At 41.3% G+C, this 25977-nt stretch overlaps 2 protein-coding genes across 5 annotated transcripts in view; one reads left to right on the top strand and one right to left on the bottom strand.

The window, feature by feature from the left end:
* STX18 (syntaxin 18) overlaps positions 1-3102 on the top strand; it is a 61032-nt gene extending 57930 nt beyond the window's left edge. For both annotated transcript variants that reach the window (XM_059845178.1, XM_059845179.1), the window contains 2 exons: positions 404-484; positions 1725-3102. In XM_059845178.1, the coding sequence (XP_059701161.1) occupies positions 404-484; positions 1725-1820 (177 nt within the window). In that variant the 3' untranslated portion in view covers positions 1821-3102. The remainder of the gene's footprint in view (positions 1-403; positions 485-1724) is intronic.
* Positions 283-25368, bottom strand: NSG1 (neuronal vesicle trafficking associated 1). 3 transcript variants are annotated; one of them, XM_059845180.1, is made up of 5 exons: positions 25127-25358; positions 24561-24801; positions 20761-20877; positions 10087-10197; positions 283-4832 (listed from the first exon to the last, which is right to left on the bottom strand). In XM_059845180.1, exons 2-5 carry the CDS (start codon positions 24687-24689, stop codon positions 4632-4634), a joined length of 558 nt encoding a protein of 185 aa, XP_059701163.1. In that variant the 5' UTR covers positions 24690-24801; positions 25127-25358; the 3' UTR covers positions 283-4631. The 3 variants fall into 3 exon arrangements, with proteins under 3 accessions (XP_059701163.1, XP_059701164.1, XP_059701165.1); XM_059845181.1 differs by having other exon boundaries at positions 24561-24712; XM_059845182.1 differs by lacking the exon at positions 10087-10197 and having other exon boundaries at positions 25127-25368.
* Positions 25369-25977: the final 609 nt, after the last annotated feature.

The following is a 25977-nucleotide window of genomic DNA, read 5'->3' as shown; positions in this document are numbered from 1 at the left end:
AATGTACCAGGAATGGAAAATGAGAGATATGTGTTAGAATGATCCCTCTGCCTCAGAACTGGTGTCCTGTTAAACATGTTATGTAACAGCATCCTTTCTGGAAAAGTTGACACCTCTTCCAAAAGAGCTGGGAGAAATCAGATGGGTTAAATTTGACTCTAGATAAATGGGACACTTCCTGCTGGTCTTGGTGGTTTCCATTCAGGTTTGTAAAAATCACCGATAAAGAAATTACAGCTTTAATGTATTACTCTCTGCCTTTGCATCAATGAAACAAAGATGTTAGTAATACCAGATTTTATTTTAAAGTTCTGCTTGTTCCCCAAGTCCTTGGAAGTGGGTTGTTTTGGTTTTTTTTGTAACATTCATTACTATTTCTCAATTTTATTTCTTTTATAAACAGGAGACTGATATTGACAACATCCATCAATTAGTTGTGGGTGCAACAGAGAATATAAAAGAAGGCAATGAAGACATAAGAGAGGTAATATCTTGAAGTTGTGTTTTAGACTCATTTCTCTTAACTTTCAGTTTTTTCCAGCTGTTGCTTTAAAACAGCACGTGCGAGCTCGCCCATGGGACTGGTGCAGTGGGTGTTGGGTGTGAGGACAGGGGTTTGGGAAAACTGTTCAAGGTAGCTGAGCTTCTCAATAATTCACACTTGCTAAGCATGATCTGAATAGCTACACAGGACTGCAGAAATCTACTTGGCCTTAGCAGTTTTTAAACATGAAGGTCACCTGGCTTGCATTTAGAGCACCTGTGAAGTTTCTTTAAAACAAAAAAGTGAGGGGCAGAAATTGCAGACTGCCACTCTAAGACGGTGTTGAGATGGTTGAAACAGAATGCTGAGATTTTGAACACCTCTTGCATGCTCCTAGTAAACAAACCTCTTCCACTTTTACTAAGTAGAAGGAAAGGATGTTTTATTTGGGAACAGAGATTTCAATAAAAATGGAGTGCCTAAATTAGGCTACTGAGTAAATGGCTCTCTTCTTTCTCCCTCCTGAGAGCACACAGAAAAGGTATCTCAAGGATGAGTTGTCCATTCCTCTGCTCTTCTGAAAAGTGCACCAAACATGGCAAGAACTGAAGCTATATTTTATTTCACTTTTCACATTTTTAGGTAGAACTAAGTTTCCTAAACCATCCTGAGAAACAGTCCTGAAAGGTGGTAAAATAAACTTTGTTACTCACATTAGTGTTTGTATCATTCAAAAAAAAATTCCTTATGTAAATCTAAAAAAAATAGAACAAAAAACAAGTCCCCTGCTGGTCTCAGTTTTGGAAAGGAGTAGCCAAGAAAAATACTGGCTCTGAGACTGAAATAAGTGACTAAGTTACCTCCAGAGGTGTCAGGGATTTTGGTTTTGTTGTTTTTTCATTTGTTTCAAGTCAGATCTTTATTAGAAAGATGGCGGCCTGATTCCTTTTAATCAAGGAACTTCACTTTTGAAACTTAGTTCTAACTTTGAAGCATGTACTTTGCAATATATAGCTCCTGGAGTTTGATTTGTGCAATTTTAAGATTTTGAGTGTGACTTCAGTGTGATAAATCTAAAGAGATACCAGCTGTCCTGACTTTTATTCACCTGAAATTAAGATCAAATTTTGTTGTTTCTCTTGTGGGAGGGAAGGGTGATGCCACAAACAGGCATTGTGAGTTGCCACTGCTGAAATTGTATTTACCGGTAATGGTAACAGGGATAACCTTTTCCTCACAGGCCATCAAAAACAATGCTGGATTTAGAGTATGGATCCTCTTTTTCCTTGTGATGTGTTCATTCTCCTTGCTCTTCCTGGACTGGTATGATAATTAATTAAACATATATTGGCTCCATGCTCTGTTTGTAAATGTTCTGACATTTTTTTAGTGGAGCAGGGTATAACAGCATACCTATGTATTTTAAGCATTTTCTCATACCTCTGCAATGGAAATGTTTTCCAGTAAATAAATTGTGCATATATCCATTAGTACATTCGTTTTAAATCCCTGTATCAAACATAAAACCACGCTTATCTTCTGGAGAACATAAAAGTGTTTGAAAGAGCTGTGAAGAAAGCTACACGCTGGAGCAGACCTAACAGAAGAAAAAAACAATACTGGTTTTATCACAGCCACCCACCTGTGCTGTGGAAAGTCCAGCTCCCATCCCAGAGCAAGAGAAAACTGTTACTGTGCAGAAGCATCTACGCTGTCTCAGGCATTTATTTCATCACACTACTTCAGTACACAGTGATCACTTTGCACATAAATGACCTTTACTTCTAATCCTTTGAAACTACTTGTCTCAGAAATCAGCTTGATCTAATGGCACTAATAATGATAAGGAGTCAAGGAAAGAGCTTTACTTGAAAGTGAAAAGAGAGAATACAACACAAACAGATTGTGCAATGAAACATGTTCTGAGATGCTGGAATAAAGCCAAAGGATAGACAGTTAAAGTAAAACTCCTCAAAGTACTAAACCTGGGAGCAATTTGATAACTAAAAAAAGTCTCAAAACCAAGTGTAGGTAAGACACAATAAACTCCCTCCTGATAAATCAGACAGAAAATGGTTTTGACTTCAAGAAGCATAAACAATCTGTTTCTCCTAGATCGTAAGGCTTACTAATTTTTATTGTTTATTGTTATGAGGAGAAAAAGAAGTTGTTTCTCATCAGTATTTACTTTTGCATTAAAGTTTTTATTGTCCTAAATTTAAGGGTGGAGATGTATCATGAATCATTTCTATTTAGAACAGTCTTGGGAAACAGACCTCTCCATCCTGTAAAATGTGAATGTCCTCTCAAAGTATGTTGATTTGAAATGTGTGTGCTTTCCTATCTCTCTTCTGAAATGTATATTTCTATACATTTTATGCAACAGGTAGTATCATTCTTATTCTTTACTATGCACAGAGTGAAAATGTCAAAAGTTACTTGTGAATCAATTATATTCAATAAAGCAGATGCCTGTTAGAAAATGCAAACATGGTATGCTTTAAAGATCTTCACATAAGCTTGATATTTTTAATTGCAAAGAAAAATTTGGCACATAGTTTATTGCTTCTTAGGCATTCCACATACCATGATGACTTAATAAAAAGCCTTTCACAGCTGCACTGTGTAATGCAGATTTTCTATCAAATTTGGAGCACTGAGTCATAATGGTTATTTTTACTGTATTGGGATGACAGGCTTCTGCTGGAGAAAAACAGAAGTAGAGCTGACCACATTTGTTCTACTACAGATCTTGAGATACAGCCTATACTGATGTTTTCCCTTAATTTTTGTACAGACTCTAACAAAAAAAAAGGATCTTTTGACATGTCCACTCTACCTTGTCCCATTCAAGTTACAACTTGCTTGCCCAGATGCTTCACACACTTTTGTATGTTAAATTAATAAGATGTCTTTTTATAATGTATATTTAAGATTTATAATAAAAAATGGAAACATGATTTCACACAAAGAATAGGTAAGTTTGTAATTACAATGGAACTTTAACGTGCATCCACAATACTATGTTCTTCTACCTTTTCCCCTCCCAGGCCATACACAAACAGTTCTACTCTTCACTCTGTTTCACATGGAGCTTTAACAGCCAATTGTGGTATCTAACAAGCTACTGTTTCACTTGTGATGCTCCATGTTTTAAAAAGTATCAAACTGCAAACCATACATAAACAGAAAGCTCTTTCTAACTAATAAAAAGGGAAATGTGAATGTAATACAGGAGAAAATTTAGACGTTACTCCTTCAGCTGTATCCAACAAATGACATAGTGGACTACATGTACTGTGAATAGGCTTTCTGCCTCTTTAGCATGATCAAAAGATGTCATTTCTCATTAAAACATCTTGAACTGTATATTTTTTACACTATCCTCAACACCCACCACTAAAACTGCCTGTGTTTTTCCATAAGTCTATCTAGTTTGTGTTTCAGTGCATATCCTTACCAAGATGCTAAAGCCACAGTGGAAATGCAGTTAAATCCTGCTGACAGCAATAAGAAAACATTGAGCATGCCTTGTTGCAGAGAACTTCATTATCACTTACAAAAACAGGAAAGGAAATGTAAGGAAAAATGCGACCTGACAGTTTGTTTCTCCATACAAGTCATTACATTATGCCCCGATGTCAGTGCTATCATTCTGCTTGAGCCCAAACTAAACATTACTTATAGCTTTCAGCTAAACAAGAGATCACTCTAGTTATGGCTGGGGTGTTTCAGTTTGCAAAATGACAAAGAATTCAAAAACTTAATAAATTAAGTATCTGTTCAGACAACAGAACACATGATTTATCTAAGGTCCAAGCCCTGAAAATCCAGTGACAAAATCTATCAGTATCCAATAAACTGCAAGAACATATCTAACATTAGATTTTTTTTTTTAACATTGAAAATGGTGTCAAAGCTCTACAGCAATGCTGATATGCACCTGGGGTTATGCCCATGAATGTTCTGCAGCAAGTTTTTGTTTTCAGGTTTTTTTTTTTTTTGCAAAGCAGTATCAGCAAACAGAAGCAGTTACACCATAAACATGAGTAACCTCTAAATTATCCATAATTATATTTAATGAAAAGTTCCTTGGAGTCCCTTAGTTACCTTCAAATGACATAGTTTTAATAATTAGCTTATCATACTAAGCTGATTTCTCAGCAGCTTCAGTCTCCTGTTCAGACAGTTTCTCTTCTGACAGTACTGTCATCCACGGGGACACGGAGCGCGTGATGGTTTGTTTGGCCAGGTTGTAGTGGTTTATGACTGTGTAAAACTTCCCTCGAGCGCTGGAGTCTTGTTCAGAGTAGTAGTTTTCCAACCCAGCTGGAATGCACTGATTATTCTGAAAAGGAAATCCATTGCTTAGGTTTCAGATACAGCCCCCCCACACACACATGAAGCAGATTGAGGTTTTTTTCTCCTTTTCCTTTTAGTCTAACCCAAGAGTCACTCTCTGTGAGTCAAGATGCAACATACATCAATTACCTACAGTATTGTCCTACTGTGTTCAAAATGGTCTTCCCTACAATCCTTAAACTGCTCGTGCATTTGCCAGGACGACCAATCTAAGTTTATATGCCAGAATAATTAACATACAAGAAATGTGCTTGCCTAAAATCATTTTGAAAAAGTATTCAGTCTCCAGTACCAGACACATTTTGCTGTTTATTCCTGCCCACCAAATTCCAACTGTTTGGTTTACAATTACAGCTGTCTGTATTGTACTGTTAGATTAACTTCAGGCAATTTGCCCTGGTGTTTGCAGTCTGAGGGACAGAAATTAATACAGATATATTGGTGCCAATGTATGAACAGTTTTACAGCCCAGTAACTCACACATTATAGGGAAAACTCTGTGGGTGGCCAAGCATATGTGGAAGTGTGTACACACATACAAAATACTTCACTCCTCATTGTCAGAAAGATGTAGCCAACAGCAGGCTTTTAAAAAGTTCTCTGGAGCTGTGAGACTACATTATTTCATCTCTCACGACTGTAGGGGCACTAAATAGAACCTGATAGATGCTCAGAGCTTTGGAAAGTGAAATAGATAATTTACAGAGTAAAATATAAGTCAAATCCACTTTGCTGTTATCTTAAAAGCCAAGCTGAATGTGCCTGTGCAGTGCGTTTGTCGTAGGGATCATCCAGGAACTCTTCCAGTCACACTGCAGGAAGAGCCTGCAGAGCAGCTCATTGCACCAAAGAAAAAAGTTATTTAGGCATATCCTGTGACCCCCAGGTTCTGCCCCAGAAAGTCTTGGGGTCTCTTCTGCAGGTCCTCTTGCCACACTGGCTAGTCCAGGCAGTCTTGCCTGATACTTCAACATGTTAGGGCAGTCACCTGAGCAACTGAACTGACTCTTGTAAGCTTGTAAGTAGCTGCAGCTTGAGGAAAAAGTCATTTAGTCATTTCTGGCTGTTTTGAAAAGAAAAAGGGTCTTCAGTCTTCTTGCTTCCAGCACCAGAGGACTAAAATTTATAATACTATAGCACAGAAGGTTTGAACTGCTGTTGTTCTCCTACTCAGCAAACAACATTTTATATTGGGGATTTCTCAGCAGAAAAACACATGCAGAAAATTCCATGGGCATGGGTTTTAGGGGACCAGATTCTACCTTAAAAGTGTCCACATTTACTTCTGAGTTGACTTTTGTCCATGTCAAAAAAAAAAAAAAGGCATAAATAAGCACAAGCAACAACTCTTTCAAATTGTTTTAAATGATAAAGCAAGAGATGGGTGAAGACCCAGCAGACAGTCTTGGCTTAATACAAATTTTGCCTCCTAAAACCATCAAAAGGCATGAAAGAAGAAAGGAATACTTGCCAAAACAAGAGGTCCACAGGTAGTCTTAGAACCTGTCTGCCCCTGACAAATTCAATCACATGGCACGTGTGATGGCTCAGAGATGCCTCCCACAGTCAGCACCTCACTGGCTCAAACCCACGGGTGTGACAGAAGCCTCAAAGCCTGTCACACTCATAGGAGTGCCCAGAGTTTCCATGGCCACCCTGGTTCCCTTTATCTGTAACCTTCTGTCAAGGCAGCAGCTGGGGCAAGTCTCCCTCCCAGTTTTGTTGAAGTAGCACCAAAAGCAGATGGTATTTAACCCTGGCTAAACAGCACCTGTGTCAGTTCAGCACTGTAAGTCAACAGAAGCTTTCCTGTGCTCATAGTCAATGTGTGTGCCAGCTGCAAGACTGGGACCTAGATTTATAAAAACATAATCCAGGAATATGGAATAGAGCTATTTGATATGCACATTCATATACATCAACCATGTCATCTTCTGTAAGTATTATCCATGTTTTATCTGGGAAAACTGACACTACTTCTGATGTGATAAAATGACTAAGAAGCACACAGACACAGACATATGTGTAGTGATTATTTCACTTAGTCATGGGATGTAATCACAATTCTAAATATTTAAAGTGGGGAAAGGAACACAATCCATTGAACTAATGAAATCTGCCAAGGAAATTCAAGCAAATATAATTATTAGAGCTGAAGACAAGCCAAGATTAATGACAGTCTGAAAAAAAGCTACAGAATCCTGTGTTGATTTCAGAAGCAATTTGCTTTGTAGCAGGCAAAAATGACTCAGTAATGTTTTTTGGTTTCTTTTTTTTGGGGGGGGGGGTGGGGGGTGCTTGTAGTTACAAACATGCAAGACATCTGACAGAAGTGCCTTAAGAAACAGACATCAGTTTCCCTGTTGACTGCATTTTTGCTCCCAGGATTTCATGCTTCTAGAAGAGATGGGAAAACAACCTCTCCCTTCACTCATTGCCCCTTGTGTACTGCCTAAGGACAGCTCCTTGGATTTGTTCCCAGTCAAGGCAAGCCATGCAGCACTCAGTGACTGAGTGATGGGAAGATGGGAACTGCTGCTGATCTTACCCTGCCACTTTCAGCTATGTAGAACATTTATTTCCATCCTTTTTATTTGTTTCCATGGTTCCTAGGTGAGAGAAGAAGGAAGGCCATGAGGAGAAACTGGGATGCTCCAGAGTGACTTGCCAGTCTTTTCTTTTTTTCACAACCCTTCTATTTTGGAAATTAGTTACAGGTTATGGCCTTTGATGCCAGAGAAAAGCCTGGCTGCCAGTCTATATCTGACTGAATTAAGATGATTCCTTTTGTTCCTTTGACATGAAGACCCCAGTGGAATTCACTTATAAATAGTTATCTTCTGTCACGTTAACTTTGCTGGGTCAGTAATTCCCAATTTAACAGATGATGGTGTGGTCCTCAATGCACTGAAGTGACTTTGTTGTACTGCCCACAAGTCTGTCAGAATGCAGGTGCTTTGGTAACAAAAGCTAAAGGGTAACAGACACAGTACAGAACATACTGAAACCCTGGGGAAATTCTTCAGGATGTTAAGTGCACTCAGGTTTTTGTGGTGAGTCTCACCAGGAGGTTCTGATGAGTGCTCCAGAGAAGCAGCAGTACTAAGGCTGTGTCAGAAAGCTTAAGCAAGCACAGAAATAAGACTGCTGCACAAAGGAAAATGAGCACCTTTTTAAGCACACCTTCATGCCCTGGAGGCGTAGTACAGCAGAAAGCTTTGGAACTGCTCCATCTATGAGAGCATCAAAGCAGAGAAGAGAGGCTGACTCAGAGCTGTGGTTAGCTCAGCCTTTATGTAGAGATTCCTGCAGCACCAGGCTTCCTGAGGCAGGCACACCTTTGCCCTTAACCAGGAAATTACATCAGCATCTAAAGCCTGGGAACATCCAGCCCAGATAAAGTTGTTGCGTCCACCTGAAACATGAAGCCATTCCACAGAGACACTGGTCACAAGGTGACAGACTTCATGTTTCCTAGGACATCTGTGCCAAGCTGTGCCATCACATATCATGGACTCTCCCAAAAAAAAGGACACAAATAAATACAAAGTCATCTTAAGAGTGGTAGTTTTCAGAACTTGTGTCATTTGCCAACATCCTTATCCTGTAGAACTCTTTCTTAAAGAGATACATGACCAAAGATGGTCTGTCACCTGGCATTATGCCAGCAGCTGGAAACAAAACACCAGCTCCAAGAAAACCACCAGGAAAGTAACCATGATGTAGCCCTGTGCATGTGCTGCACCTTATAAACAGAGCATGAGCTATGGGACATTCTGCCTAACTTCTGTCCCAAACACAGGACCCAAAAGAGAGAAACACAACCAGACTCTGGTCACAGGGCAGCTGAAATGTAGCTGAGAAAGTGTTCTGTCCTTAAATATTTGTGACACTGGCAAGAAAAGCCACAAGAAGCCTCCTCTCACACCAAGCTGTCCTCTCCTTTGAGTTGCAGAAAGCTGCAACTAAAAGGAGATGACAAGTTGGTGTGAAAGGAGGCAGGAGGAGGAGGCTGTTGCTAGACTCACACAGGAACATGTAACTGGCTGTTCCTGTCAAGCCAGAACCACATCAAGACAGGCTTGAAAGGAACATGACAGTCCATATTCCAGACTGTTCAACGCCAAGAGAAAGCTTAGGGAAAAAAGGCCTATTGTCCCCTGAGACATGAACACAGAGGGGTTTCAGTGCCTGTCTGAGGCAACACAAAAAGCCAACCAAAGAACTAAAAGCTGGATCTCCTCAGTTACAGCCAAGTATTCTAACCACAGTATCTTTTGCCCTTGATTAAGGGAATGCTTGAACCTAAATTAATCCAGAAGGGCATCACTGATTATAATTTTGAACTAGATTCTTGTAAGATATTTATGGGCTTGAAGTGACAGATAAAATCCTGAACAGGTTGTTGAGGAGTTGTGAGGCAGCCATCTCTTCTTGAATCCTTCTGAAGTTCATACTGAGCACCCTTTTGATTTATTACGTGACTAAATATTATTTAAAAAATGAAAGAGGATAATGCCATTATCACTGCTACTTTTCTTACCTAATTACAGCCAAGTTCAACTCTGCTAAATTTACAACTGGGAAGTCAGTGTTACTTTCCTGACTTTCAGCCCAGGTCATAGCAAAGGAGCCAGCACCACCATCTCACACAAATAAAGTGAGCCCAGCCTCCTTTTGGTTAGAACCAGTATTTTTTACAATAAATTTGTTTTCCCTTTTTTGGCATCACTTTTGGCAGTAGGGCTCAGAGGTCACTGTTCTAGAACGAGAAGTTCTTAGTACAAAAATAAGCCTGAAGTAACTCTACTACTCTTAATGAGAACATCACTCTACTTTTTCTTTGACACATATTCCAGATTTTTTTTCTCCACATTTTATCATTTTCTCATTTCCTAAGACACAGTAATTTGAAGGAACGTGCATCATTAAACCATATGACCCATAAATGAGGGCTTTGTCCAGACAACTGCAGGTGAAGTTAGTTTGAGAGACACCAGTGTTCAGACTTTTGCTATATTTTCAATGTTTAAAGTGTTAGCAGAATAACATTATTAATATTGTACAATAGTGCAACTTCAAATGTAAATTACAAAGCAAAAGCATAGCAGGAAGCACACTAACCTATGTAAAGAAACACCAAATCTATGCAATACAGCATGCCTTAATCAAGGTTATGCCTAAAACAACACAGAATATTCCATACTCTACTGTTTTTCTAGAATGGGTATGCAATTTACCTTGAAAACAAATCCTTCTGGACAGGTATGATCATACTTGTAAACCTTGTAGACTACCAGAAATACAACACATGTTAAGAACGCAAGGGCAAAAAGGACCAGCACAGTTACCTGTAAAGAAAAAGAAAACATGCTTATGTTAGTAATGCACTGCTTATTCTATTGCTGCTGGTTACTGCAGGCAGCAGAAGTCAGCTGTGAATGCACTTCACAGTAAAATCAAGCAAAGGATAAAACCAGCTGCTTAATTATTGAGGGAGAACAGGGAAGCAGCACATTAAGTGCTTCTACCCTGCCCTTCTCAGAAGAAAGAGGATTCATCTGGGCAGTGGCCCATTGCCTGTGTACTGCAAGGCTTTTTTTTAGTGCATTTCTGTTCAAGGCACATGAGGCCAGGACACACCAAAGTAGCTTGTGTCTGCTTATGTCCTGTTTTTTCAGGATGTGGATGATGTAAGTCTAAGTCTAGTTTATGTCAGCTGCTAAGCATGTTTGTTTTCCCTGTGCCTGTCCAAGAATAGAGTCAGGTGCTAATAAGTTAGCACAGGGGTCATCCAGAGGTGACTTGCAGGGCATGGACAAAGTAATGTCAGCTCTCTCTTTTAAGGAATTAGAGGTCATTGCACCTGCTCTGAACTTAGGGGTAGCTACACCAGTAGTCTGCATTCTTGGTTGCTCAATACTCCTTAATTTATAGGTTGAAGCAGTACTACTTCATCACACAGAGCCTGTACAGGAGTGGTTGACTGCCAGATCCATGAGGAAATACCCCCTGTTGAACACGGGGCTGGCCTCCAGGAGTTGTGTGGCACCTCTTCCCACAGTGCTCACAGAGAAGCCTTACACATGGCTCTTCACCATGTCCTTCAGTACCTCCCTGCCCCTGAGCTTGGGCTGCAGAGAAGTCCAAGACACACCTTAGGACAAAGATGAAATCAGTGTCAGGATCAAGCTAACCTTTCCCAGGTACAAACTGTGAGCAGCTGGAGCCCAGCAGCCTTCTGCTGTGTCACAAGACAGAATCACCTTTAGAATTACATCACCCATTGATGAGAGAAAGCACAAAATTTTGTCCAGCAGTTACAGTACAAAGCTCTCTAAATAGGATCAATTTTTGTGGAAGGTGTGAGTGAGCAAATAACATTTTTTACCTGGGAAAGTATCCCAGATTTGTGTTTTTATTATTCTAAAACTTCTGCTGATAGACAAATTAGTAGGTCATGGAGACTACAGGGTAAGAGTGATTGAGATGAATTTCCTTTTGGCAAGTTAGAAAGCACACAGGCATGTGCTACAGCATAAGAAACAGTAATAAACAGAAACAAACAAGATTATATGACTAATTTTTTAAAACAAAGCATAATGTGATCTAAATTTAAAGTAAGATGAGTAAACCAGCTATATACACTTCCTGAAAAATGAATTTAGGCATATCAGGGTCAGTTAATTGAAACAAGAATAATCTGGTATTTGAAAAAGCCAAACCAACAAAAATAGTAGCTTCGTCTCTTGGTAAAAACAACCAGCATAAACCCTGCTTTTGGTAAAGCTCTGAACTAAGAGAGTTTGCAACACTGCAAGCTGTGTGTGGCAGTGGTGTTAGGACATTCCAGGACAACAATAAACTTAAGGGACTCCTCATCCTGTGAAAGTAAATCTCATCATGGGCAGGCAACAGCAAGTGCTATATTTCCTGGCTGAATCAAGGTTGAGTACTGTGTGTTGCTGAAGCCAAGGATTTAATAAGGATTCTTGACAGGAAAAAAAATAAGCAAAAAAAGGGAAGGCTGGGGTAGAAGCAAGGAGAACTGCAGATCCAAAGTAATTTGGCAGCAGAAACGTAGACATTAATGTAACAACTGAAATGAGACATGGAGCAACATGTTTAGTTTGTCAGCAGTCACTGGAGTACAAAAAGAAAAAGTATTGTTAATTAACCTCTGAAAACATTACACTGACAACAATTTTCATATCTAATTAGCCTTTCTCCCAGTTTTTTTCTTGTTTGCATACACAAAAATTAACATGGATAGCTCACTCTGTCTTGTCAACATTGTATGTTCTCCTTATATCTCCCACTCCTCAGTGTGTCCTGCTTGAATCCAAGAGACAAAGTACATTTTCACCTTCCTTCCTGGTCATTCTCTGTGGCCCAGTTTAATAACAACCAACATAACACTCCCACACATGCCCATTCCTGGCCCAGCTGTGCCCTAGCTCAGCCCTTCCAATAGGTTTTTTATCAGGCTCCTGGCTCCACAGAGCCTTCAGCAAAGGCTGCTCCCTTCAGGAACACAGGCCTGTGACATGGGACTGGGCATCAGGCACAACTGCTGTGGCACAGATCAGCTCAGCTTGTATTTGTCTCCATCACAGATAGGAGCCAGGAGTTTTAAATGTTATGAAAAATGTTCTTGAAAAATATATTTGAAAATATATTTGAAAAATATTCTATAAAAGTATTATAACTGTGTTTCCTGGCCCTTCTACTGGCAGCCAGGAGGAGAATTGTAATATTATTTCCACACTGTAACCATTCAGACATACAGATGAGGTCTCAGGAACATACTGAGACAACATACTACCAAGCTGTTTTGTAATTGAGACTAAATGTTAAGATAGTAAGAAAAAACTGTATTTCCACAGTCACTGCAGGATCACTCTTCAAAGCTTCAAAACTGCTCTGAGAAGTCACTGCTTTTTAAAGGAAGATAAAAGCCCAGGGTTGTGTTGATTGCTGGAGCCTGGCAAGTTGCAGAGCCATGGCCTCGGGTGATTTGCTGAGACCTGTTTTCAGTGGCAGTGTGGAGCTGTGAGTTCTCACTGCTTTGGACAAGTACTTCCATTGCCACACAGTGAGCCCTGGGAAGAGCTCTCAGGGGTCCTGCTTCAAAAATATCACAGAATTTTCTCTCTCACTGTATTTCCTAATGTTACTAATTTTGGTATTAACATGTAAATTTTTATTCTCATTATCTCCAGTGATTTGCAATCACACTCCATTTGCAAATCCCTAATCAAGTAAGCTCTTGTCTCCTTCCTATTAGGAGAGAAGCTCCCTTCTCTTGCCACCCTTCAGGATACGAGGAACTTCTATTTAAAGACAGTCGCAGATGAAAATGGCACAGATGGAATCTAGCAATGGATTTCTTTCCAAGGTGATTGCCATCACCTGTTAATCCAGTCCACTTCTCCCTTTTAAATTGAAAATCCTTTCTTCTAATAGCCATTTCTCTTCATTCTGATAATAACCCACCCCAGTGGCCCACATGGACCACTTCTGAAGGCAGTCAGCTTCTCCTTGCACTAACACATGCCACCCTACCTCTGTGCCTCACCCTCTGAGCCCTCTCTTCCCAGATGCTTTTCAGAGATAAAAGCATGAAAAAAGAGAAGGCAACACGCAGCTCTTCAGACCACAAGCAACCCCAAAGCTGTCACGGTACTGCTTTCTTCCATAGCAACTTTGCACCCTCACTATAAACTATAGTTATTTTCTTCTTCTTACCAACATATACTCACAACTTGCCCTCCTCAGGCAGGAGCAGCTGCCATGCATGCACAAACACCACTTCCCTTCCGCGGGAAGGAAATCTTCAATCTCCTTTTCTGTGGTAGCCAGCTGGCAATGCAGGACCCCACACAGTACATTCACAAGCAGAACTCTTGTGAATTATTCTGATAATTCACTGCTATATACATCCTACAGAACTCCAAGGTGACTGTCACACCTCAAAAGTGATGGGCTTTTAAAATACTTTTCTTGAAGTTACTATAAGATAGGACAAACAACCATTTCTTTTAACTAGGAATTCAAAGTGTGATTTGCTTTCATCTTGAGTGTGACATTTAAAGTTAGTTTTAAGGGGATCTGGCAGCAAAACGAAGCAAACAGAGAAGATGACAAGATATTATGTATGTGGCAGATTTCTGAATAGATTGTAAGTGAAGAGCAGAAGAAGGACAACGTCTAGCCAGAAGCCATTAGAGTAATTGACATGAGAGATGACTAATGAATGAACTAAGCATACCCAGAGCAAAAAACCTGTCTTCAGACTCTGTAAGCAGTTAGCTGAACAAATGAAACTCACCATATCTGACAACTACACTATCGTGTAAACAGCTTGTGATAAGGCCTTTACCATAAGATCTAGCAGATCTTCCCCATCAGTCCACAATACTTTGCCTCAAGACTACAAGACTAGAGACTAAAGACTACAAGCCATATTTTCTCTGCCTGGCTACTGCAGTCTCCTTCTTCCTCACTCCACTAATGTTTATTTGGACTCCCTTTTTAATCAAGCTGGAATACTACAGCAAAACTGTACCAACAATGCCTGCTTCTCTTCACACCCTTTCCTGGTTATATTTCAAGGCATGCACAAGTCTACCCATTTTGCTCCTCTCAGCTCCATCCTTTTGCTGTTTATTTTATCCCACTGTCCCATTAAAGCCTGGGTACAATTCATTTGTCCCCTGCCTTCACTTCTACTTGTCTATTCCTTCCTCTTGCCTGAGATTCTTTCATTAAGCCACTCACACTGTGCTGTTCTGCACCACGCCTTCCTTAATGCTTTTTCTTCTGTCAGCACACAAACCCATGTAGAAGCATTCCTATTATGAGAAGAACTAACAAGATATGCAATGACTTTCACTGCTCAATCACTGGCTCTTGGTCACATCTCCTCTCTGCTCCACATCTATGCATTTTCTATTTCAACTGCAGCCTCTTGGGAACACAACGTTCATTTCTGATAGGTTTGTGAAGTGTGAGGCACAGACTTGCTGCCAGCCCTGAACAAGAAGAGTGAAAACATACACTGACAGAGCACCTTTCATAGGAAATGATTTAGAGCCAATTAATGCTTTGCTCGCCAGTAAAATGCAGAGACCTTTGGGGTAAAATACAGCAACTCTGTACAACTGCTTCGGACAGGAAATTAAGATTATTGCTATCCAATTTAAACTATAAGAGAATTTTAGGCAGACGGCCTGTAACTACAATAGATTGTGTCTGGCTACATCCCACAGACAAAAATTCATAAAACATTGCATTGACTTTCTTGCTAATGGCCATGACCTCCATTTCACCTCTCTCCACTAAAATCCTGCATCTCCAGCTACACAATGCCCTCTGCCAGCACATTAGAGAACACAAAAATCAGCTTTCCACTTATCACTGCTTCTGCAAAATTATGTCCTTGTTTGCTATTACCTCAGCCTGTCCCTGGAAGTTTAACTGAAAAACATGTCTGAAACAACACACTCAAGGATTAAGAAATGTTACGAAATGGGAAATGGCAATGTGAAAGAAAAAAAGGAACATTTACATCCATACATGCAACATTTGACTCATATTCATTTACAGAGCAATGCAAATTACACAGAACTCCCTGGTGCAGTGCCTTGTACTTGCTGTGGGAATATACAGGATGACCTGTGACTCCAGAAGACAACCAGGTGCCTTGTTTCAGAAGAGTATTTCTAACATTACATGTCATGTTTAGCTCTATGACTGCTATCCATCCATTGAACTCAACTGCTTCACCACAACATTCCCATCAAAACTTTGTGCTCAAAGAGGATGATGGTTTGGGGGCAGATTGTACAGAAAAAGCTGTAGAAACCAAAACACTCTCCCTCTCAAACAGAAATGACAAAGAGGAGAGAACTGTCTTGGATGCTTACCTGGAAATGACTTGGGAGTAGCTGTAAAAAATGCAAAAAAGGCAGGCAGATTCATGAGGACAGAAAGAGAAAAGAAGCTACAGAACCAGGTTATTAACAGTGACAGTGCAAGACAACAGGACCAGTCTGCAAGGGAATTGATTAATGAAACCTGAGGGACACACTGTTACACAAAAACAGGTTAACAAGGCACTGGCCTTGAGATCCTAGAACTGCAGCTTAACTCAGCTGTTCATGGCAATGTTCCTGTCATCTTTTATCACACAGCACCATAGATTGTATTTCTTAACAGGGATCTGAGGAAGCAGTTCAAGAAACCCTGTGGCACCAAGATAAGAAACTTACTACCTTCTCATACAATCCCAGAAGATACTCTTGAGGCCAGGAAAAAGGCTGCATAATGTTATTACAGAAGAGGAAAGGTTATTTAAGTGATGCATCTGGAGACATCCAAAACATCATCTGTGTCACCTGTTTGACTGGTTCTGTTCCAGTAAATAGATTTCTAATGGAGACAGTGGCACAGGACGTCTGACTTACAGCACAGGAGCTGTGTTAAGCATCCACTCTACTTAAATCTTCCAGCTCTGACTATAAAATTCCTTTCAACCAAAAATTTAGCAGGAGGATTGTCAATGTAGTATCAGAGAATATCAAACATTAAAAAAAGGAAAAGTGACAGTTGCTATGCAGTGCCTTTACTTGCATCAATTATTTTAAAATAATTGTTACATTGAAAGAACCACCTCTTTTATTTTTCTTACTTGAAGTAGTAATGAAAAAAATTTAAAGCCTGCCAAACATTTACACTTGTGAGCAACTTTAATCCTGTGAGTAGTTCCACTGGAGAAACAGAACTACTAATGACAGTAAGTACCTGTCACTCTTCCAGCACTAAGTGACAGACACAGAATCTACTTAAGGAAGTGATACCTGTACAGGAATCAGTTGACATCTCCTGCTCTTAAAACACTTTTAAAGTGGAAGCAAAGAGCTACTCAACACACAAAGTAATTACACAGCAGCAAAGAGAACTGTTTTCCTTGCTTCTGATTATTTTTGCAGCAATAATAATCACTGGCATTACTAAGAAGAGGTAGTAAATTCTTGAGGCAGAAACATGTTTGAAGGATGCCCCTTTTAAGATAGAAAAAAAGCCCTGAACAGTTAGATATATGGTGCTTACATTTTTACAGTCTTGAAGTGACCAGGTAAAACTGCAAGAACTGATCTTGAAGTTTCAATTCCTCTTCCATAACTTCATGCAGCCATTTTATCAGCTGCTTGCTACTTGATAGTACACAGTTTGCATGGTCTTAGCACAGAGATAAGCTTGAGGCTTTGGCTCTGCAGTTAGATGTATGTAGAGATGTCAAAGATGAAGTCAGAAGGACTGAACTGCCTTTGAACAGAAACTGAAGGCATACCACAGCTTGTGTTGATTTAAGGGCTTGAAATTTATAATGAAAAATCAGTGTTTGCTTTCAAAATACCTCTAAATGTTCTTTACTGATGTTTTCTAAAAGACAGAAAAAAAAGACATGCTTTGCTACAACAGATTTTTTAAATTGTTGTGTTTGTACACAACTGCCAGCTGCAGCCCATCCAGTGGGTGCCAGAGCAGACATCCCTCTACAAAATCCAACTGGAGGTTGTAAAAACTCTGCTCTGTCAATGGGGGAGGCAAAGGTTTGGCCTTGGGTAACCAGACCATCAATTTTCTTCTGCCCTAACTTCCTCCTATGTCCTGGTTCACAAGGATCCTTTGTTACTCTGTAGAGTGGACAATTTACAAGAAAGAAAAATCTGCCTTGTTCAAAGTTGCTTTCCAGATGTTTTCCAGAACCAGCTCCCTACATCAACCTACACTGTTCAAAGAACAAAAGCAACACATCTGTTTCTCAATGGGAAATAATCTTAAGTGAAAAAAAAATCACATCTTCCTTGGTGTAGTTAGTGCAATAAAAATAAATTAAGACAACAGAATTGGGAAATCTTCACATTCTTTTGAGAGATTCTGATTTGAATTCAGAATGTGGCTTCATAGAGGAAAATTATACTTGCAGTCTTCTTTGAAAACATTCTCAGCTCTGTTATAACTGTGGTAATGTGAATTGAATGCAGAAAAATACATTTTATAATTGATTATTCACCAGGTGCTAAAACACCAAATGATCTACATGACACGTGCACATGCTGGAGTGACTTCATTTGTTATAATGTGTAACTTCTCAAGAAGAACAGCTTTAGATGATCTGCAGTGCTGAATCCCAAAAATGCAATCTGCTTTGTCATTATTTAAGGAGTACATCCTAGAATACACATGTGAATTATTTGTAAATATGATTGACTCACTTGCTTTATTTTTAGCACAACACTTGGGTTGTGTCTTGTGGCAAGCTTGTGCATTGGTGATGTACAATACTGAAGTCATTAAAATGGCATCTGAAAGTTTTTTCATGAACACAAGCCAAAGTCAATATCTCACCAGTTAAATAATGCAATTCATAATTACAACAAATATTTAATTTTCAAACAAATATCTTTTTGCTCTCTCAGAATCAACAGCAGAAATTAACATGATGGTTCACAATTAATAAGGACCCAGGAGAAAACCTCACACAATCAGTACTTTTCATCTACATATTTATGAAATGTTATCAACTATTCATGTAATATTTATTACTGGGAGTGGTGAATACAACAGTCATCCCCACTGGAGAGCTAGTCAGTTTTCTTTAAAATGCTGCAAGCAGCATAATTCAATTCTAAAATTCTTATATAGAGATTAAGGGACATTTTTAGGACCCAAATGTTCTGCATGAACATTGTTTTAAATTAACTGAACCAAAATTTTCCTAACTGATCAATCCCCGTACTCTCCTCTGGAAACCTAGACTTACAGCCACAATGTGAATCATCCTGCAATTCCCAAGAGACAGCAAATCCTACAGAAACCTCTCTCTGATGCAGCAGTTACCTAGCAGCAAAACCTAGCAACCCTGTACTATGAGATTAATCCCAGAGCGATCATCATCAAGTAATATCTAAAGGATATTTTATTTAAGTATGCCATCCAAAGGTATATAAAAATGCAATGTAAAAATCCTCAGGCTTTTAGCTGTTCAGCTACACAAATTAGAAAAGACTACCCAACAGCACAACAAGCTATTTATTTGTTTTCAGCAAGGTCTCATTTGCTCAGGCCTCCCACAAAGACAGAGGAAACCCCCCCCAGGTTTACAAAAGGATGCACAAGCCTTTTAAATGTGACCAAGATATTCAAAACCTTTCCTTAGCTACAATTTAATGTTCCAGCAATTAAATCTCTTAGGCCCTAATGCTAAACCATAAGCACAAAGTTCTTCAAGTATAGGCTCTGCTCAGCTGCTTGGAACCAAAGCCCCATCAGGGCATTCAAACTAAAAACTGCCTCTCCGTTCTCTTCTATGACAGTAAGCATTTTCCATTCACCTCAGTGTGACCAGGACATGCACAAAGACAGCCAGATATAAGCTCTCCTTGTTCTGAACTGTCCATTTGCATTTACCCTACCCTCCTCACCTGAGAGGAAGGGGACTGCTCTCAAGGACTGGTACCATGGTGCCAGGAGGATAAAGAGAGAAGGAGAGTCAGAATGTAGCATTTTCCCTGAGGAATGGGATGTCCTTGCCCCAAGCCAAGGAACAGGAAAAGCTGGAGCTAGGTTTCTTACCTCCTTGGTAAAACCCTACCACACCCCATAACATCTTTTCTTGGCTGACTGGGAACCCACAGGCTCCACTGCATGGCTGAAGACCACCAGGTGAATGGCACTTAAAACATTTGTCGCAGCAACCCTCTGCAAAGTTCCTTTCCAAATATAGTCTAATCCCTCCTTGAGCCTTCACTTTGTTTGTTTAGCATGCTCTGATTCCACTGAGAGCTGCATATACACTTCTGAAGGTCAGCTTGGGCCTGGGCAGCTTTTAGAGCACTGCTCAGGCACTACAGTACCAAAATCTCTGCGTGTGCCCTAAAACTCCTGTCATGCAGACAGAGTTTAGAACTGTGCAGGAGAAAGAGAATCCACACCTTTACTGAAACTCTGTATTTTCCCCTCATACTAAATGTCAGGCTTTCCAAAAGTATTTGTACTTGTGCATTGCAGAGTGTGGATGCCTACTGCTTAAAAATGCTTTGGTATCCTTGGGTAAGATGCCAAATTAGAAGCACTGGAAATCTGCAGTCTTATTGTTAAAAGGATAGGGGAGCACGAGCTGAAGGGTCAACTTCCCTGCTTTGCTTTAATTACACAGAACAAGAAAAACTATCCTCTAGTGGGAAGGGGGAAAGGATATTCAGCCTTGCATCAGTTAAGCCCTCAGGTTTCCTATGGGACTAATGAAGGGAGTAGTAAGGGTGTGGACACAATCTGAATCAGGTTCTTTCTGAACTGCCATGTGACAGTAACAGGCATCACCAAACCAGAAGATTAAATGGGACCAGGAAAACTGATAGGAAGGAGCACTGGTATATATCTCTGGGTTGCCAAGTCAAATATTTAACTATAAAAAATACATAATGGACTATGACAGTGCTTTTAAGAGAATGGTTTGGCCACAGTGATAAATAAGAAGCCAAAAAGAAAAGAAGTGTTCTGGTGGTTCTTGTCCTTCAACACAAACAGGAGCTTTATCCAAGCCATGAGCACTCCCCTGTGCAGCCCACACACACCCTGGCAAGGCACATTCTGGAGCCCACACACTGACAGAAATGCCTTTGGAATTCATCTGCCAGTGAGGGATTACAACCAATAAAGCTGCAAGATTTGATTTTGTTTCTAATTGTTCAATATTGAACTATTATAACATTAATTTTTCTCACGTCCAGCTATATCCACAACAGGCACTCCGTTATAGCCAGTTCTGACTACAACCAGCAATTGATTTTAAGCCCTTCTACAATACATCTGAGACATTAACATCTTCACATAGCACTGCTTACCTTAAATCTTTCTGAAACCCCTTCAGTGATGCTGATTGTGAATTCAGCTATTTTAGGAGTACGGAACTTTCCCTTCTTGCGGTCAGGTTCATATTCTGTTTTTGTTTTGACCACAACCTTTAAGAAAAAGAATCAATCACAAAACTGCCAACTAAAGCTGGCCATAAAAGCCTTAATTATTCTTTAACTCTTCTTTTATCTGCTTACAAGCACATGTAGCACCATTATCTTTCCCCTCCCCACTTTGTGTAATTCTTCTTTGAAAGTGCTAAATTATTAATTATTTCTTTTAGTATATCAATCATCAACTAACTTACCTCTCAAAGTGGTTTTGATGGGCCTACAGCAAGACTTGTTATACAACAGTTTCACAAAGGTTCCATTTCTTCATCTGTGGTGATACTGTGCTCTTATACTAGGCAAGGATAGGTCAAATCCAAATCATGGACCTTCCCACTTTGTACAGTTTGGAAATAGCTACCTCCACTTCCTTCAGGAAATTCCATTAATGGGATTTCAAACTGGACACCAACAGAAGATTACTGAAGAGTACCCATAAAAATCTTGCAGATGACAATGCCATGTTCTTTGATGGCAGGATTTTGAGTTTAAAACAAAAAGTGAAAGAACCCATGTAGTCTAGTTGCTATTCACCATGTGATAGACTATGGCCCTTGGTACTCTTATTTTTAACATCTAATTTCTGAATTATCAGCTGCAAGCAGCAAGATGCACACAAACCCTTGTGTTAATGAGATTTCTTCCAACACCCAAGGCTCTCCAGTTTGTTCCTTGCTATGAACTACTGCCCCAAGCTACACAATTTAGCACCTTAGCTGTATTCCCAAAATACTCATTACATCAGTCATATCTCTAGTGTTCTCCTAGGCATTCTAATCACACAAAATTTTCACATACCTAACCTATTTGCCTCATTTTTGTCTTCTGCATTTTTCAGGAACTTTTTCCAAGTATTATTCTCAAGCTAGGGTACAGTTTATTGTAGCGATGGTGCTATTACAATTTGCTCAATTTCCTCTGTTTTTCCAAGGAATAAGTCTAAATCTACTCTCTTAGATTTCTGAAAATCAAACTCTACCTTTAGCATAGTATTAATAGAAAATATATTAATCACAGAAAGGCCTGGGTTGGAAGGGACCCTGGAGATTATCTTGTGCCAACCCCATGCCCCATGGTAGGGACCCCTTCCACTAGACCAGGCTGCTCAGAGCTCCATCCAACCTGGCCTTGAACCCCTCCAGGGATGGGGCATCCTCAGCTTCTCTGGGCCCTGTGCCAGGCCCCCAGCACCCTCAGACTAAAACTACTCTCTGTTTAAAGCCATTCCACCTTGTCCTGTCACTACATCCCCTTGTAAACAGTCTCTCTCCATCTTTCTGAAATTAAGATGGTGACACTTCAGGTAGCCAGACACTGAAATGACAAACCTTGGGCTCCCTTCTTCTCACTTCCCTGAGTGGTACCTAGAATGTGTAACTGTACCTAGACTCAGTACTAAAAGTTTATTAGACACTTTCACAGTATTACACATTCTTGTTCAGGACATAGGTTTAAAACCTACTTACCTATTTTCAGCTATAATTAGTAAGATAGTAGTTATTACCTATTTAACTTTATAGCTGTCCAATGCCATCATGGAAGTTAACCACCTGATGATTTCTGGAATGCTTTTTAACATCTTAGTTCCTTTCCTCCCCCCTTTATGTTACATAATCTCAGACAACTCAAATCACATTCAGCTGACACTGAATGTACAGTTCTAACTGCTTGGTTATGTAATGTCTTCTTTTGTTTAACATATCTAAATATGAATTTAAATCACTTCATCCCTTTAATTTAGAAACTGTCAAAATCATCAAATCCTTAGTGCTTAGTAGTCACTACTGTTCAAGAAGTTATGCTTCACTGCCATGCTGGAGCCTTGCAAGTGGATAATAAGCACAGATATATGAAGTATGTACTTCTATTCATTATACATGAGTGTCTGCATACTTCAGAATTTGATCTGTGTGTCAATCTTTTCTTAATACAGTGTCTTTTTTGCTTGTCAGTTGCTCTGCTCCTGCCTTTGAGTCTCTAACAACCAGTAAAAAGACACTGACATGACTAACCACTTACAGAAGGACACCAGCAGGACCAATAAATTTAATTTACCTCCTCTATGTTTGCAAAAGGAAAAGAAAGCTAATATACAATTGGACAGTGGCGAGTAGAAGAGCCAATCAAATATTCCTTTATTTAAGTTTCTAGCTTAGCTGGACACTTGCTTTCATTCAAGGCAAATGCCATCCAGGTGGGAGGAGTTCTGCCCCATTCTAGTAGGAGCAAACAGGCTGGCACAGAGCCCCCTGGGCTCACAACAGAGGCTCTGCTCAGGTTAAAGCTATTACCATGCAGATCCCTTGTTCAGACTTCTGCTTAGCAGGGCAGGAACAGAACAAATTCCTTTGGTCATTGGTCCCTGGTAATCGGTTCTATCCAGTCACCAGTTGGCAGATGTACCAGACACGGTAAGACTTAGCTTGTTCTAAAGCCTTAGGGTGAGATTTTGTCCTCAGTTACAAGATTTACACCCATGTAACTGAGGGCATAAAATGGACCCTCAGGCTCCTGAACAGCTGTTATGGCTTATTGCATTTATGCCTGCCAACTGGTCACCACACACACAACACAGAATGGTGTTGATAGCAATTAAAATGGAGGTCACACATTTTGTATTGCCTACCAGCAACACTCTACCGAGGAAAATTTTACAAGCTAAAACTCTTTACCCTAAGTTCAGATTATGTGAATTGTTTTGAGGTTTGAGGAATGTGTAGCTATCAGTTTATCTAGAAATAGAATTCAGCTTGTGGAAGACACAAGGCCAAAAATAAAAACTGTACAAAGACCAGAAAGCTTTTTGTTAGCACATACATGTGGGAAATTACAAGATTCATATTAAAACAGGATACTGAAAACCCTGAAAAAATCCTATTCCTATGTGCCTAATGTGTAGTAGCACTTAGTGAATTCTTTATTGTGAGGACAATAAACATATTTACAGGCTATCACATCACCTTTCTAAATCTTTAAAATTAAATGCCTAATAATCAAGGCATTTAATGAGGAATGCAGGAAGCACATTTCCCTTCCAGCCTGTAAGCAGCTCACTGGACTGCCCCCTTCCAGCTACAAAGGATATGTGAATCACCTATTTGGAGGTTTTTGAACAAAATCAATTGCCAAGGAAAAAACTCAATGGCCTATTCTCATCTCATTATTTCAGCCTGTCTGGGGTTAGCATTAGTTTCTTACTGAAGCACAGAAGGAAAATGGAAGTGCTCTCTGTTGCTAGTATGCCCAAGCCCATCTTACAGAGAAAAAGGCAGGGCTCTATTCCCCCATCAGAGGGGCATTTTCTGGACAGAGAAAATTCACATTATTCACAGACAATACACAGGACCTTCCAGATGCAAGAAAGAAAGATACAGAATAGGAAGGGTTATGACAATACAGTATAGAGAAGCTTGCATTTGTATAGTGTACGTTTCATATACCAGCACTAAAATCTCTACATGCTTATTGCTAACATTTCACACTGATTTCTAATGCAAATCACCATTAATGGATTTTCACAAGCTTAGCTGTTTGGGTTTTTCCCTAGAGGTAACTAGCATGCCTTGAAACACCCCATATTTCTTGTCGTTCCTAAGCTGCTCTACCCATAACCTATTCTTTTATTGTTTGCCAGAGATTTGGGTGTGATTCTCCATGGTGGAAACTAAAGCCTACTGTACCTTATCAGGAGGTGGGAACTGGAGCTGATTGACATCCAGGGGTGTGATCAGGGGGATGGTGTCAAATCCATCCTCCAAAAGGGGCTGCTTTGTGCTCTTCTCGCTGAAATTATTCCCCAGTTTCACCATTCTTCCAGGATAGAGGGATTTTTCTGCTGGCACACACAGGCACACACGCAAAGAAATGCAAAATATCAGAAACCAGACCTTTCCCCAGCCCTCGGGGGACACGAAACTCCTTCTGGAAGAAAAAATTAAAATAAAAAAAATCCGTGTTGGTCGCTATGACTCGGTTAGCTACTGGCGTTCTGGGAAGTACGAACGAAGACCAGAGCTTCTACTATCAAAATTAACAAAACCCCAAGCCACCACGCACGCAAAGCAGCACCCAAATCCCCGACACGTCAGCCTGGTGCGAGCGATGCCGCCGGCGCGGCCCGGTGCGGCACCGCCCGCAGCCGCGGCGTGCGGAGGGCTCGGGAGCCCCATCCCGGTCCCCGGCGCTGCCCTCGCCCCCTCCCCGGCCCGGGCTCCCCCCGCCGGGCAGGGCCGCGCTCGCCACTCACCGCCGCGGCTGCCGGCCCTGCCTCGGGGCGCGTCCTTCGGCCGCGGCCGCGCGGCGATGGCGGAGCGGGGGGCGAGGCGCGGCTCTCGCTCCGCGGGGGGCTCGGGGCGGCCGCAGCGCCGGGGCCGTGACGCAGCCGCCGCCTGGCTGAGGCAGCTCTGGAGCAGCAGCAGCAGCAGCACAAAGGGGCCCCGCGGGGACGAGCGGGCGGCGGCTCCCCCAGCCGGCGATGGCGCAGCGGCAGCAGGTGGAGGGGGCGGCGCGTCCCGCCCGGCCCCGCGCCCCTCCCCAGGCGGGGCCGCGCCGTGCCCTGCGCTAGCGGGCCGGGAGCCGCCGCCCTGCCCTGCCCCGCTCGGCGCTGCCGGTGCCCGGCACGGTGACACCCGACCAGGGTGGTTCGGGCGGGGAAGCTGCGCTAAATGAGGCGGCGGCGAGGGGCCCCGGCCGCTGAGAGGAGCGAGCTCCGCTCCGCTCCCTCCGGCCGTTCCTGCGGGGAAGGGAAGGGATGGGCCGGGCCGGGCCGGGCGTGCGGTCAGCGCGGGGGGAGCCCGGCCCGTGTCCGCTCTGCAGAGCGCGGGGATGCGCGCCCTGGGGCCGGCGCTCGCGTCACTCCAGGGCAAAGGCGTACTGCGGAGCCTTGCAGCCGGCAGAGAGAGGACATCTTACAGCTCGGCTGGCTCGGGGCGGAAAAAAACCCGTGATTCGTATTCACTGCGCTGTCTCCTGTAACCCAAGCAGCCAGCATGCTCCTCTTGTAGTCTTGCAGGTGCATTGCTTCCCAGCCGGCGCAGGGGAAGCGCTGTGGGCGATGCAACAAGTGCCTGGGATGGCAGGCAGCTCTGAGAGAGGAGA

This window comes from Haemorhous mexicanus, chromosome 4 (assembly GCF_027477595.1).
Source record: "Haemorhous mexicanus isolate bHaeMex1 chromosome 4, bHaeMex1.pri, whole genome shotgun sequence".
Taxonomy (NCBI): Eukaryota; Metazoa; Chordata; class Aves; order Passeriformes; family Fringillidae; genus Haemorhous; species Haemorhous mexicanus.
Note: the sequence above shows the minus strand (reverse complement) of the source record. Positions and strands in the feature narration are given on the sequence as shown.